The sequence below is a fragment of the Diabrotica virgifera genome, chromosome 10 (assembly GCF_917563875.1).
Source record: "Diabrotica virgifera virgifera chromosome 10, PGI_DIABVI_V3a".
In the NCBI taxonomy this organism is placed as follows: Eukaryota; Metazoa; Arthropoda; class Insecta; order Coleoptera; family Chrysomelidae; genus Diabrotica; species Diabrotica virgifera.
Genome location: NC_065452.1, coordinates 154,939,175 through 154,955,544, shown reverse-complemented (window position 1 = coordinate 154,955,544; position 16,370 = coordinate 154,939,175). Strand labels below are relative to the sequence as shown.

At 33.1% G+C, this 16,370-nt stretch overlaps 1 protein-coding gene across 2 annotated transcripts in view; it reads right to left on the bottom strand.

The window, feature by feature from the left end:
• LOC114330688 (uncharacterized) overlaps window positions 1-9,509 on the bottom strand; it is a 79,978-nt gene extending 70,469 nt beyond the window's left edge. For both annotated transcript variants that reach the window (XM_028280102.2, XM_028280103.2), the window contains exon 1: window positions 9,120-9,509. In XM_028280102.2, coding sequence (XP_028135903.1) covers window positions 9,120-9,300 — 181 coding nt within the window. In that variant the 5' untranslated portion in view covers window positions 9,301-9,509. The remainder of the gene's footprint in view (window positions 1-9,119) is intronic.
• Between the last annotated feature and the right edge of the window lie 6,861 nt (window positions 9,510-16,370).

Below are 16,370 nucleotides of genomic sequence, written 5' to 3'. Positions count from 1 at the left end.
CTGTTTCAAGTTACAAGATGATTTAAATTGCTTTATTAATTGGGCTACCAATAATGCCATGTCTTTAAATCCACGCAAATGTTTTACAATAACTTTCTCAAGATCAACAAATCCTGTAAATTTTGTTTATAATATTAATTCTGTTCCTTTAGAGAAAATTAGGGAAATCAAGGATCTAGGAGTAATTTTTGACAGTTCTTTGACATTTGTCTCACACTTAAGATCTATTACTAGTAGAGCTTTGAAAACTTTAGGATTTATAACTAGAAACTCTAGAGAATTTTCTGTTTCTACATTCAGGACTTTGTATTTATCTTTAGTACGCAGCATCCTATTGTATGTTTCACCAGTGTGGTCACCTCATTATCGATCACATATTTTATCTTTGGAAGCAGTCCAGAATAGGTTTTTGAAAACTTGTCGGTGGAGATTACATATGCCTCAATTTTCTTCTTATCAGAGAATAAATAATCATTTAAAGTTGTTGTCTATTGAAAAAACTTTAATTATTAATGATCTTTTATTTCTTCATAAAATCTTGGAGGGTAATATAACTTGCCCGGATTTGTTGGAGCTAATCAACTTTAAATTAAACACTGTAAATATTAGAGATAAACCATTATTCTCAATTAGTTTTCATTATACCAACTACGGATATAATAGTCCTATACCTAGATTTCATAGACTGGGTAATGAAATTAATAAAACTACAGATCTGCTGGGAGTTAGTCAAACCAGGTTTAAGAACCAACTGAGGAAGTATTTAATGTAATATGTTGTGATATATTTATTTGTTAGGAACCAACTGAGGGAGTATTTGTGTAATTTATGTAATTTTTGTATTTTATATATTATAAGTATTTTATGTAGGTAATATGTTATTATGATATATTTACTTGTTAGTAGGTTAGTGTTAAAAATGTTTGTATATCTTTATACTGTAAAAAGGAGATTTTCCGTTAAATAAAAAAAAAAAAAAAAAAACCTCTAAGGGAAATATAGGGGAGTTATTGTCACTCAGTATATCATTTTGTACTGATTCGGTATATGTTTTATTTTCATTTAGTAAGGCCATTATTTGTTTACTTCTGTTATTGATCTACAACAAAAAAATGGCATAAACGCCAAAAATTGATGGCCATTTTTAGCTATATAAAATTGATTTGAACTCTATGCTGTAATACAAAATTAATTGTTCATCACACTAGTACAAAGTTACAATAGAAAATTTTAAAATAAACTTTTCATTTGCGCAATTTTTAAATAAGAAACCTGCATAAGAATACCATTGAGCAATGCCACTTGTATCAACCACAATGTAAATATGTGGTTTTGGCATAAACGCCTCATAGTTTTTAAAGAAATTCAGTGTGTTTACGCTTCAAAAATCAATACAAATTGAAAATATTGCAAAGGTAGGTAATATCATGTTACTTATCCATAAAAATTGTAAAAATACATACCTTTATTTTATTTTTATTTTTATTTACCCACGGGAAAACCCCATTAACAGTAAAAATACAATAAACACAATAAAAAAAAAATGAGGTACAATCATTCATTAAAATATAAAAAGTAAAAATAAGAAAGGCAAAGGCTTGAAAAATCACCAGGCAAGATATTCAAAACATAACAGTTAGAAAAATAAAATATAAAATGTACACATGTAACTGAAACAAATCAATAAAATTATACAAAACACAAATACAATAATAAAATATAACAACATTTCAAGATGAAACCTAATTATCACATGGCAAGAGATCTCCTCAGTTGGCCCAGGCTTATTTTTTTTTTTTTTTATTATTACATATTTTCATTTACAATCTGCTTCATCGAAGCTATAAGCAAATAGTTTGAATGTTAAATACATGAGGGAGAAGCTGCCCTGTGGCAACCCTCCTATTATAATTTTTTACATTTGATCACAATATGTATATATTTAATTTATTAAATCTGTTGGCCATAGTTTCTTCAGTCGTCTTGCGAATTCGGGAGGAGAGTTCAGCTGTCTTGCTTCATCATTTGGATGACTTCTCAGTCCATCAAGGTAGCTCTTTGTGATCCTTGAATTTCTTCCTCTACCAAGGGTGTAGCTGAGTCCTCGTGTAGGGTTTTATTGCTTACATACCAGGCTGCGTTGAATATCATCCTCAATATTTTTGATTGGACTCTTTGTATTATCTTGATATTTGATGGCTTTGAGCATCCCCAGAGTTGAACACCATAGGTCCAAATTGGTTTTATCATAGTTTTATACAGGAGCAGTTTATTTTCAATATTGAGTTTTGATTTTCGACCAATAAGCCAGCTCATTTGTCGTATTTTGATGTTGATCTGGGTTTTCTTGGCTTGGATGTGCGGCTTCCATGTTAATCTTTTGTCAAGGGTTAGTCCCAAATATTTGACTTGTGTGCTGACTGGTAATTGTGTATCATTTAGTGTTATTGTTGGGCATACATCTCTTCGGTTTGTAAATGTAACTTGGGTTGACTTCGTTTCATTTACTTTCACCTTCCATTTGTTGAGCCATGTTCCCAATTGGTCAAGGTGGTTTTGCAGTTGTGCAGACGCGATAATAGGGTCCTCATTGACAGCGATTATGGTGGTGTCATCAGCGAATGTTGAGATTTGGGTTGTTTCAGTGGTTGGGATATCTGCGGTAAATAATAGGTAAAGAAGAGGGCCCAGGACACTACCCTGTGGTACACCTGATTTAATGGGAAAATATGTGGAAGTTGCTGTGTTATATTTTACTTGGAAGTAACGATCTTCAATGTAGGATTTCATGATTAGGTAGTAGGGGGTTGGAAGAATACATTTGAGTTTGTATAAAAGTCCAGTATGCCATACTCTATCAAATGCCTTTTCTACATCTAAGAATGCCGCTGTGCAATATTTTTTTTCCTCAATAGCAGTAAGGATTTTTGTTATAATTCTATGAGTCTGTTGTGTTGTGGAGTGTCTCTCTCTAAAACCAAACTGGTGTGTGGGTATTTCTACATCTAGGTTAATGTCATTCTTCAGTCTACCAAGTAGTAGTCTTTCGAAGATCTTAGACATTATCGGCAACAAGCTGATTGGCCGATAGGATGATATAGGCTTATATTAAACAGATCCATATCAAAACCGTTAAGGAAGCACATATATCTATCTAAAGGCATGTTACTACCTTAGGATGTTCTGTGAAAGGCCGTGTTAAAGGTAACATTGTAGCGTAAACCTGGATATAGAACATTAAATCTTATACTATCCAACAAACTGGGACAATCAATAAGTCCATTCATGATTTTGAAAACAAAGACACCTCCCGAAATATCACGCCTAACACTAAGGGGAGCTAATGATAAACGTTGCTCAATCCCAGTGTAATCATGGTTCTCAATATAAGTCTGAGTCTTATAAGCATAGTATTTTAGGAACTTATGTTGGATAATGTGTTTAAGTTTGTGATATTTATATTTTATTGTATTATTGTTTTATTATTACTATTTTACTGTAGTTTTATTATTATTGACACATGTATTATGTATATTGGACTTATAAACTTGTAATCTTATTGGGCAGTGTCCCGTTGAAAATAAATAAATAAATAAAAAACTTTTTCAATAGTGTCAATATGAATTTGATGGTACGGAGACCAAACTACCGAACAATATTCTAATATAGATCTGACTAGACAACAATAGATCAACCTAACAGCATCAATAGAGAAGTATTTAGAGTTTCTTTTAACAAATCCAAGTAATTTAGAAGCTTTTACGGACAATGAGTTGATATGTTCGACAAATGAGAGCTTTTCATCCATGATAACACCTAGATCTCTAATAGACGAGACATATCTAAGAGGTTTACTGTCTATGTGATAAGCAGTGTCAATTCTGTTTAACTTACGGGAAAAACTAATATAACAACACTTCTCAACACATAACTGAAGATTATTGCAAATGCACCAATCAAATAAGCGATCCATGTCAGCCTGTAAAAGTTTCTGATCCTCAATATCATTCACAATACGCCAAAATTTTACATCATCAGCCAACATTAAACATTTACTATATAAGAAGCAATTAACGATATCATTAACAAATAAGTCAAAAAACAGGGGAGACGTATGCCAACCCTGTGGAACACCAGAACTTACAGTAATAACATCAGAAAAAAGACCACCCACTTTAACTCTTTGGGTACGACCAGATAAAAAGATTTTAACCCACTCAATAAAATGGACATGAAAACCTATGGATGGCAATTTATTAAGGAGAATTTGGTGATCAACACGATCAAATGCCTTACTGAAATCCGTATAAATAGCATCAATCTGCTTACGATCTTCCATATGCTTTAAGAGATCAGATTGGTAGCAAACTAGATTCGTTACTGTAGATTTTGTCTGCAAAAGCAGTGCTGAGATTCAGAAATCAGACCCCTGCACACCCACGACAGCTGCTTAGCTACCAAACTATCAAAGAGTTTGGGAATTGCGGATTGAATGCATATACTACGATAATTTTCTATGTCATTCTTCTTACCTTTTTTAAATATGGGTACAACAAAACTCTCCTTCCAAGCACCTGGAAATGTAGAAGACTGTAAGGATTTATTAAATAATAACAGTAATGGCCCAACAACAGAGCAGACATATTTTTTTAAAAGGAAATTAGGAACACCATCTGGGCCGCTGGAAGTTTTATTTGGAAGAGAACATATACCATCAAAAATATCAGTGACAGTAAAGTCAGTTACATTGAAGCAAGCACCGATGTTGCTATCTAAATGTGCACTGGGTAACTTGAGATCGTTATTGCTGGGTAAGTAAACAGTCTGAAAGAAATCTTTGAATAAATTAGCAATACCTTGTCCATCAGAAGCTGACCGTTCATTATAAAACATAAAATCAGGAAGACTGTGACTAGACAGTTTATCCCTAATATATTTCTGAAAAGCATGCATCAGACAACCGTTTACATTCTGAACGGAGACGAGAGAAATTGGAATAATTAACATCAGACCGATTCTTCATGTACAGAGAGTGGGCATACTTCTTATCTCTCGTCAAACATCTAAGATCATGAGAAAACCACTTAGGAAAAGTAGAAGATCTATAGCGTTTCAAAGGTACAAAAAAAGCGATACCTGTAGCAAAAATTTCATTGAAGACTTGAGTTGATACATTTATATCGCTATAACCTAAGCATTCCTGCCAATCTATAGCAGCCAAGAAGTTATTAAACTCAAAGTAGTTGCCGTTCTTGAAATCATAGTAGAATTCATCATAGAACAGACATGAAGAGAAGGATGTGTTTAGGGCCATCAAACTAGCTTCATAGCCGAAATGATGTGTAAACTAGAGTTCAAGAGAGGATCACCCACCCTTGTGATAACCAAGTCCCTATCGTTAGAGAAAACCAGGTCTAAAAATACATTTCTGTCATTAGGTAAAGAGTTTAGTTGGTAAAATTTTGGGTAACCATAAGCTTGTGCTACATCAACAACTGGATCACCTCCTGGACAATGAACTAGGACACCAAACTCATCATTGGACCATACTGCATTTGGTAAGTTGTAATTGCCAAACATGTAAATATTAAGTGATGGATACTGAAGAACAATTTCTTCCATGGATTGGCAGTGCCACATGTATGCTTCCCGGGGAGAATCCCTTTACTATTATTACTGGACCGAAATGTACACAATGATAATCTTACGGCCACTGGCGATTATGTCAATCGGTGTTCACGTGCGTGACTAGACTGGCGTTTATAAAAATTTTAAACCTATATTACACCTATTTCACTTTTTCTGCGGTTATTCCGCGTTGACTGTCTGGTGCGGAAATGAAAATCCCATTTTTTAGTGCAGCTAACTAAAAAGTGGTCATTTTGGCGTTTATGCCGTTTTGGCTTGGCAGCGTCGATATATGCATATTATTAGCTTATGCTTACAAATTTTACTTACTGTTCAGGTTATAGAAAATGCAATCAAGCTATGAAACAAAACATGTCCAGTGCAAATGAAGGAGTATGGCGAAAAAAACAAAATAATGAAAGAAAAAAGCAAACTAAGATTTCTTACTGGGGAAAAGATCTTTATCAATGATGACATGACAGCAAAGGAAAGACACATGAGACAGAAAATTTCAAATGAAGGAAGTAAGAGCTGAAGGAAAAAATGTGAAGATAGGATACAAAAAGTTAATTGTGCATGGCATAAAATGGGAATAAGTCAGAAATGGTATGTTCAAAAGAGAGAGTTCCAGAAATAATGAACCAACAAATGACATATAGAATAGGAAAAGGAAAAAGACACCCATTATGCGGACGGACACTAGTGATGGACAGGAAAATGTGTTTGAATATAAATAGTGAAATAAGAAATAACAATACATACCTAAATATTTCAACATGAAATGTACTAAGAGTTTATGAGGAAGGGACGATAATTAACTTGATAGAAGAACTTAAGAAATATAAAATACACATCATAGCTGTACAAGAAACACATTTGACAGGAAATAACAATGAAAAGATTGACCCATACATGTTTTATACTAGTGGAAGCGAAAATAGGACCTTTGGAGTGGATTTCCTGGTACATGAAGTCATAGAGCAGGTAAAACGAGTTGTAAAAAATCTGACAGAATGTGCACAATTACAATTAAAGGAAAAGAAAACATAAACTAATAAATATACACACTCCAACAGAAGAAAATGAAGAAGTGAAAGATGGATTTTATGAAGAACTAGAAACATTGACTGATGAAATACTGAGATAAAATATTAAAATTATTATAGGTGACACTAATGCAAAGGTTGGAAGAGAAGACATATATCAAAACATAACAGGGGGGCGAGAGTTAACAGATGAATACAGAGTATAATGGACAAATATTGATTACATTCGCAATTGAAAACAGGATGAAAATAATAAACACACATTTCAGGAGAAAGAAACATATATAAAGGAACATGGAAAATTCCAAGATCAAAAGAAACTAACCAAATAGACCACATCTTAATACAAGGGAAGTTAATACAATCTCCAATTTGATAACAAATGTGAAAACCTACAGAGGGGCAGACGCAGATTGTGATCACCTTCTAGTTAGACTTAACCCTTTCAGTCACCATGTTCGTTTAAACAAACATCAACTTTTCATAGGTGCCAACGATAACTAATTCCCATTTTTTACGTTTAATCACTGTGATCGTCTCAACAAACATCATCTCTAACATTGTACTAAACATAGTGTCACACTTGTTCTGACTACCTCAGTTTAGTTGATGAGTACTGCATGGTAACACATGTTTTAAGGTTATCTACAATTTGTGATATTTCGTTTGTGTTTAAACTTATTAGGTAAGTTAAAATCTGATATTAAAATTATTTTATAGTTACTTTATTGTTAGTTTTTACATGTATGTACAAAAACATAAAAAATATTAGATACTTCATATAGTTTCATACAAAAATATTGTGTTCTTTTAAACGAACATGGTGACTAAAAGGTTATTTTATTTTCAGATTTCCTATTTCGAAAATATGTCTCGAAAGCTACTAACTGAAGCTGAACTCCTTGACATTATCAATAATTTGTCAGACATCGAAGTTATGAGGAAGATGATGAATTACAGAAAGCCACAGAATACATCAGAGATGTTGATAATTCTGATTTAGATTAGAAGATAAGCAATATTGATCAAGTAATGCCATATTTAGACGATATAAATTAATTTTAGATAAGGATGGAAGATCTGAAGAACAAAAATCTGAAGGCGAAGACAAAAACGAGACCAATTGGTTGGAGGTGCTGAAGAAGAGAAAAATGGAACTTGTTTGAAAAAGACACACATTAATTGTTGTAAATGCAAGATTCGTTTATATACTGTCCGTGAACGCAATTGTTTCGTTGCCTTTCATTCAAAATAAATATGTTTTTTATGATTTTTTTACATGCGCTACCCTTGAGTCACGATGGTCGTTTGAACAAACATTAATTTTTTCAAAAAAATTTGTTTTTATGGGCATAATTTTTTGTTTATAAATCTTTTAAAAAATCATATAAGTACCTCAACCTCAAAGTTTTAAATTTTTATTTTTGCAAACAAAAACTCATGACAAGAAAGTTGAACATAAATTTAACTTTGAAGAGCTGCAAAAATCTGAGGTATTACAGTGTTACCAAAAGGATATACAGGAAAACTATGCCAAACAAGATGGTACTACTTAATATGAACAAGATACAGCAAAAAGTCTTGAAAATGACGAAAACTGTAAATGAAGCAACATTGAAGAACATACCAAGAAGAAGAGGTTGTGGAGAGTAAATGTCTGTATGATTCCTTTGTTTACATTACATTAAATTACTGAGAAAAAGCTGCCAAAAAGTTAGTTAGTTGCTTAATTATTTCGTTGAGGTAATCCTACGACAACAAAAATAAAACCCCATTGAACACTAAACTATGGCAATGAATGTGAAAATTGTGATGAATTGGGAACACATCAACACAACTATATAATGATTAAGGGGAGATTGTAAGAATAACAAGTCTTTAAACAACAGAATTATATCTCAAATAGTGGGAAATAATGTGTGATAAAAGAAACCAACTGAAATGATATCTGTATATCATTGTAAACTAGAAATAAGAAGACCCATACTACTAATAATGGAATTAGTTATATAAACAAAGAAAAATATAGGTTGTCATTAACAAGGTAGAGACTCTTGTTAATAGATGACTTTTAAATTATATAAAATCATCCACATTGCACTACCCTGTGAACTTCATCTCTTTAATGGAATATTTGTTTTCTTCAAAGCCAATGTCTAAAAAATTAAGATTTTTGATACAGGATATCAGAATTAAGTAGAAACTAATAAAAGTGAAGTTACCAGAACATTTTTAACAAAGTAGTTTGATGTTTATTAGTTACAAAAGGGCAAACTCAAAAATCCCATCCCTAAGTGTAAAATTAAATTGCCTTATTTTACTATATCGAATTATAATTCATTATAAAAGTAACGAGCATAGTAATGCTACATTTTCAATTGAAAAAGTGGGAATAGTTTGGGTGGGAAATATGAATATTAGCTTGTGTTTACAAATATTACTTACTGTTCAGGCTATTTAGATTGTCATCTTCAGAGTTTTGGGAAGTCACACTACACGAACACTTATTTTGTGATGATATACACTTTGGGCACTTAGAAGACTCCAGTACTGACTCACACGAGGATTGTTTTTCCAAATAATCTTTATTTTCATCATCATTACCTCCTTCTTCATTCGACGCCATAGTTTGCACTATCAAAAGACGTCCCTTGTTTTCTTTAATGTTTTAAATTGCGAAATTACGGATTTCACATTATTCAAACACTATTTCCACCAAAAAGTTAAAAATTACGAATAACACGAGATTCTCAACAAAAGATTACCACAGATGATAAACACCACAAAAATAGTTATTATCCACGCTTACCGCCATGCTTAAAACCGGGCAAATCATGTACTATGTACCAATAGCAGTCAATCCTCGAACTACTCGAACGGAAACAATCGATTGCTGGATTATTCAAAGAATCGATACCAGTTGCTCATTTCAGTATAATATTATTTTTTATGGGGGAATCTTTATTTAAATAATATTTAATATTCATTAAGATATACAGGGTGGTCCTTAAGTAATTGTACAAAAAGAAACAGTAGATTCTACACCACAGTAAACTACACTCTAAAATATTACGATTTAACCCAACTTACTTTAATAAAATGTTGATATTAAGAAAGATACAGGGTGGTAAAGTTAAACTTTTTTTTATTTATTATTGAATATTTCCTGACAGGTATGAGATAACAACATGAAATTTGGTATGTGGGGGTTTTTGGGTCGAGAAAACTAAATTCCCTACCAAAAATTATGTATTGCCCAGAGGGCGCCACATACGCCTTTCAGCACTCATTTATTACGTTCAATTTTTTTTATCCCTCACTCTGTATAATTGTGACATTAAAATTTTTATTCTCCTATTAGTTTTACTTAAAAAAGGTATACTTCTTTCATCTCCCTAAACTCAACCGTTTTCAAGATAAACGCATTTTAAATCTGCGATACACCATCATCTTTAGCATATGTAATATCATTGTAGTTACACCCGAAAAATAACTTAAAACCATAAAATTATCCAAAAATGTATCGCAAATTTCTTCAAATAGAATTTGCGATGCAATGGCATAAATTTGAGAACTGGCACAATTATTATGGTTTTAAGTTATTTTTCGGGTGTAACTACAATGATATACATAATGCGAAAAATGATGGTGTATCGCAGATTTAAAATGCGTTTATCTCGAAAACGGTTGAGTTTAGGGAGATGAAAGAAGTATACCTTTTTTAAGTAAAACTAATAGGAGAATAAACATTTTAATGTCAAAATTATACAGAGTGAGGAAAAAAAATTGAACGTAATAAATGAGTGCTGAAAGGCGTAGGTATGTGGGCCCTCTGGGCAATACATACTTTTTGGTAGGGAGTTTAGTTTTCTCGACCCAAAAACCCCCACACACCAAATTTCATGTTGTTATCTCATACCTGTCAGGAAATATTCAATAATAAATAAAAAAAAAAGTTTAACTTTACCACCCTGTATCTTCCTTAATATGAACATTTTATTAAAGTAAGTTGGGTTAAATCGTAATATTTTAGAGTTTAGAGTGTAGAATCTACTGTTTCTTTTTGTACAATTACTTAAGGACCACCCTGTATAAATCAATTTAAAATGACTTATAATATAAGACTTTAAATAACTATTTTAAATTATATTTTTACAATAACAACACTATTTTTATAATCTGAACATTTTTAAAATTTTCTTTGTCTATTTCGTAAGGCATGAAGATCCTTGTTTGTAGTATTTGTTACTATTGTTTTATTAATATTGGTTATACAGATCGGAGTTGTATGTCTTTAGCTATCATGTTTTGTCTAATAATAATTATTATTATATAAAGCTGAATGTACAACATATTTGCCAACTAAATTAAGATCGAGAACTCGTTAGTCGATTATAACAATCTTCGATTGTTCCCTAGCGAGCACTGTTGATGAGCATTGGCGTGCAACCGTATTAATTTCAAAATGTATTTTTATTTAGCTAGCATTATTTAAATGACATAGGTAGGTATATTTATTTTGCCAAACACGACATTCATTATATTTATACATAATCCTGTCTTATAGGAAACAGACATTTTAAAATTCATGTAATTATTATCATCACTTCTGTGTTCTGCATATAAATTAATGGTAAATTGGTAAAAAATAAATCAGTAAAACCGTTGATTGAAATATCAATACCTCAACCCCTCAATACCTCAATCAACGGTAAAACATATTTTAAATTGTTGATATACATTAATAATAGGAGGAGTGAAATAACAAAATAGGTATTATTATGAACAATCAGACATCAACTGGATCACCCTTATCTATGAACTGGATTTTCATGAATTTCCAACACCGTGCTTGTAGTCACGTAGGTTTTGTGAATCTGGGGCCACCTATATCACAGAATAAGAAAACATTGTTTCTTGTTCTGTGTTTTGATGTGAGTGTATCCATGATACTATAAATAAAGTATGTTATTTATAGTATCATGAGTGTATCTACCCATAGCACAGAATAAGGAACAAGTAGTATCTACGCACTACATTATTTTGTGCCATTTTGTGCATAATATTGTATAAGCTGTGCCTCCACTTCAGTTTTATTTCAAGAGTGGTAGTGGCGACATCTTACGTCTATGTTTTAAATTTGTAGATGTATAGGAATCTTCAAAATACGTTGTAGGTTAAATAGTAGAATATACAAAAAAGAGTACAAAAATTTATTTGTTAATTAAATTACATTGGCTGTCACGATTACAATCGATATTGGTTGTATTAGGATTATTGTATTAGGATGAAATAGTATACCTAGTATTTTATAAATAAAGAAGTGTTTTTTATTCTTTTTTAACTCATATTCCTTCCTTCTATTTTGAATGTAGGTAGATCTCACCCAAACAGGAGCGTCATTTGAAATTTTGGTAGGGGGGCAAGCATTATATATACAATACATTATATATGCAAACATAATACAAAATTGATCTATTTTTTGTAAATTTCAGTCATTTTCAGGATCAGAGGGGGGGGGCAAATGCCCCCCCGACCCTATCAAATGACGCCCCTGCACCCAAATTTTTCCACTGATTTGTCAAGTGCTTTGTGCATTCATTGTTTTTCGAATATCATATTTTCTGGGGATCTTTTTGTTTGTCTCGGTGTCCTCCCTGTTACTCTACGTGCTTAAAATTGTCGTTCTACTGCCGGCGTAGGCTTGTTAGTTTCACATTTTTGAGATGCTTGTACTTCCTGAGGATAATTTTGATCCAGCACCTTCATTCTGCTGTTATTTTAGATCAGTAATCTTTTCTATAAAATTAGTAGGTACCTATGTCTTTTGTCAAATCAAATCAAATCAAATCAAATTTATTTAATCCCTTTACACTGTAAATATACAGATTGGACGTGTCAAAAAAAATGTATAATAAGTATATAATAATAAGTAATAAGCTAAAACTAAAAATACTTACAATTAGGTACATATAATTTAAAATATAGTGTGTTAACATGTAACATAATCAAAGTCAAAAAACAGATAAAAATACAAAAACAAAATTGTCTTTTTGAATCTCTTATTCACTCTCCATTCTATAAAATTTCTTATATCTATGTATGTCCTTTTTCTGTATTCTTTCAATCTGTTGTAGTGTATTTCGACTTATTAAAACCTCTCTAAAATATGGAATAAACACCACTAATCGATACAATCTTGTACGAACACTGATTTGCCCAATATTTAGCTATGCCTCTGAAACATGGACCACCCGAACAGTAGATAGGAAAATAATCGAAGCATTTATTGAGATGTGGTGTTCGAGAAGAATGCTTCGAATTCCTTGGAGAACCAAAAGGACAAATACATCTGTTCTTGCGACGATTAACAATTTACAACGTCTCTCACAGTCCCATATATTGAAAAATATTAACATTATTTGGACATATAATATGGAGAGGAATGTTACCATGTAGTTTCTCTGTTATCTGATCCAGTACTACTGAGAGTCAATCAGAACTAAGCACTGGGCCTCGCAATTTTTACATATTCACTGGAGACTCCCTTTTTATTGAGTAGCGATCACAGAATCTCTCGAGGAACCCAATCATTTGCTTTCTCAAGATCAATGAATACCATATGATTGTTTATTTCTTCAGAAATCGCTGTAAGAAAATGCCGGTAAGTCCTAACGGAAAACGAGTCAGCTTACGAAAAATATTAATGAGATTTGAAACATGGAATGTATAAGGTATTAGAACTAGGCTAGATGACGTGTTAAAAGAAATTAAGAGATTTAAATTACAATTGAAGCTCATAAACTGTACAGATTGTATTTTGTGGAAATCCTGGAAACTATAAAATGCAAAAGGCTGAAATGATATGGCAATGTCGACAGGGTGAATGATCAAAGATGACCAAAGAGAATGTTACAGTGGATCCCAACCAACTTCATTAAAAAAAGACCAAAAAGATTGTCGAGACAAGCAGTAGATGGTGCAATTGAAGATAGGTGTCTATAAGCAGATGACTGGAACTATCGCAAGCTTTCGAAGCTGGGATGCGAAAACCGGCGAATGCTTATTATAATACCGGTTATAGGAATATCCCGGTTTAAAGAATATAAATTTGAGGTCCCGAAACCGTTTCTTCTATAGCCAGCAATGATCGATTATTAGAATATCCCTGATATAGGAATACTTTTGCTTGGTACGAAGGCTATTCCAATAAGCGGGTTCGATTGTATATACGATTGTGATAAAAACTTGGATGGATACTCTTTTAAATACAATTTTCGTAGTTTTACTCCCATAAATATTTAACATCTTCTTCTTCTTCTTCTTCTTCTGGTAGCACTACAACTTGGGGTGGGTGTTGGCTGACTGCACGACTCGCTTCCATATCGAACGGTCGTCATGATAGTTGGGTCAGTGAGTAGCCCCATTGTTCTTAAATCTGACCATATATTGTCTCTCCATCACATTAGTGGGCGTCCTATGAGCTTTCTTCCCGCGGGGGCTTCCTCCCAGATCAGTTTGGCAAGGCAGTTATTAGGGAGTCTCTGGATATGGCCAGCCCATCTTAGACGCTGTGATTTAACTTCTTGGACTACGTTGCTCGCCCTATACATCTGCTTGACCTCAGCATTTGTTCTCATTCGGTCTTCTTCTTCTTCTTTTTGTATAGACATGACTTTGTCTGTTTTTTCAATGTGCCTCTAGTAAGTTGTCGTTCCATCGTTTTCGTGGTGTTCCCACTGATCGTCTTCCTATTGGGGAACCGTCTCTCGCTGTCCTGACTACTCTATTTGTTGTCATTCGGCTTATGTGGTCATTCCATTCTATTCTTCTGTTTCTTACCCAGTTATTAATGTTATCCACCTTGCATCTCCGTCGTATATTTGTACTTCTAGCTCTGTCCCATAGAGTCTTACCATCGATTTTTCGAAGGGTTTTCATCTCCGCTGTTTCGTGCAATCTTTTTGTCAAAAAGATTATCATTCGGTATTGGTTGCTATTAGTGTCGTGATAAGGTCCAAAGATTCTTCTGAGGATTTTTCTTTCAATACATCTAAGTTTTCTTTCAATTGCTTTGGTCAGAGTCCACGTCTCACACCCATACATGAGCACCAGACTAATCACTGTTTTATATATTCTGATCTTTGATGGTCGTGTTAGGCTCTTTGATTAAATAGTATTGTGGAGGCTATACATGCATCTGTTTGCTGCCTGAATTCTCCCTTTAATCTCTTCCGTGATATCGTTATCTGCAGTGATTGTTGCTCCGAGGTATTTAAAACTCTCCAATTTTTCAAAGTTATATGGGTCTATCGTCACATTTTGCCCTATTCTATTCTATCTCGTCCCTTTTGTCTGTTAATGCACAAAATTTAACATCGATTTTAAGAATGTGATAACTAACAAACGAAACGAGAATCAAACATTTTACGTCGTTCTCAATAAACCTTGGCATGTTTCGGAAATCTAGATTTTCGGAAATTCTAAATTAAAAATGAATAACTATTTTCAATTTCGTTGCAAAACGAAAATACAGCTGCATCATATTCTAGTCCAATCAGAGAGTGCAGCAAGCACCTCTACCGGTTTCGAAACTTATTAGTCTCTCATCAGGAGGCACATATGCTGCTCTCCCTGATCCAACCAAAACAAACCCCGGCGTGCAGTCACGGATTGTAACAAACGAAATGGCACAGATGCCCTAGCGGCAACTGCATCAGAGGTGTAACCAGAGAAGGTTCCCATTGTTTTCAGTCTGGTAGGATGTAGAATAATATTATGTTGTTTTATATGGCATTGGATTGAAAACTTAGTCACTTTCTAAATTATTTATCGTAATCGAATTTAACTAGTAATACATTAAAATAAGTTTTAACCCTGTATAAATGTGTTGCAAAATTTTCCGAATCGTCACTTACAGATTTTGAACTTGTCTATACAACATTTATTGAGCTATAATCATCAGGAGCCGTAATTTGCGTCTGCGTCTACTTTAACTCAGCATACAAGCTAATATTCATAGCATATAGGTATTTATGTTTTCTTGTTCCAGGATTCCATAAGTTTTTCTCCACTTGTGTTTCTTGTGCCGAATCCGAAATTTACAATCATGTTTTCAGAGTCTTCAATCTTTCTTCCAATTTTGGCGTTATAATTTCCCGTTATTATTTTTGTTGTTGTTGCATATAGCTTTTTTAAGGTCTTCGTAAAAGTAGGTATTTATTTCATCATGAGTTGCTTTTTCAGTTGGAGCAAAAACTTACACAATCTTTATTCTGGTTAGTGTGTATACACTGGACAAAACGTACATTTTATCGTAATACTACTACTACATGTTGGTTTATAACGTTTTCCGCCGTTTTCCGACTTCAAATCTCCACTTCGTCCGGATGTTCCATACGTCCTCTTTTATGTCTTTCTCTCAGCTCTTTGTCTATTACTTCGCTCCAACTTTTTCTCAGTCTAACTCGCTGTCTCTTTCCTTCTGGTTGCCATTTTAGTCTTTCCTTAGGTATTTGTTGTTCATTCTTTGCGTATGTCCGAACCAAATAATTTGTTTTTTCCGTGCTTGTTCGTTTGATTCCCATTATTTATCTAATGCGTTCGTTAGTAATTCTTTCTTGTCTAGATCTTCCTGCTGCTTTTCTCCAAAAAACAATTTCCGTTGCTCTCAGCGTTGCCATGTTCTTTCTTTCA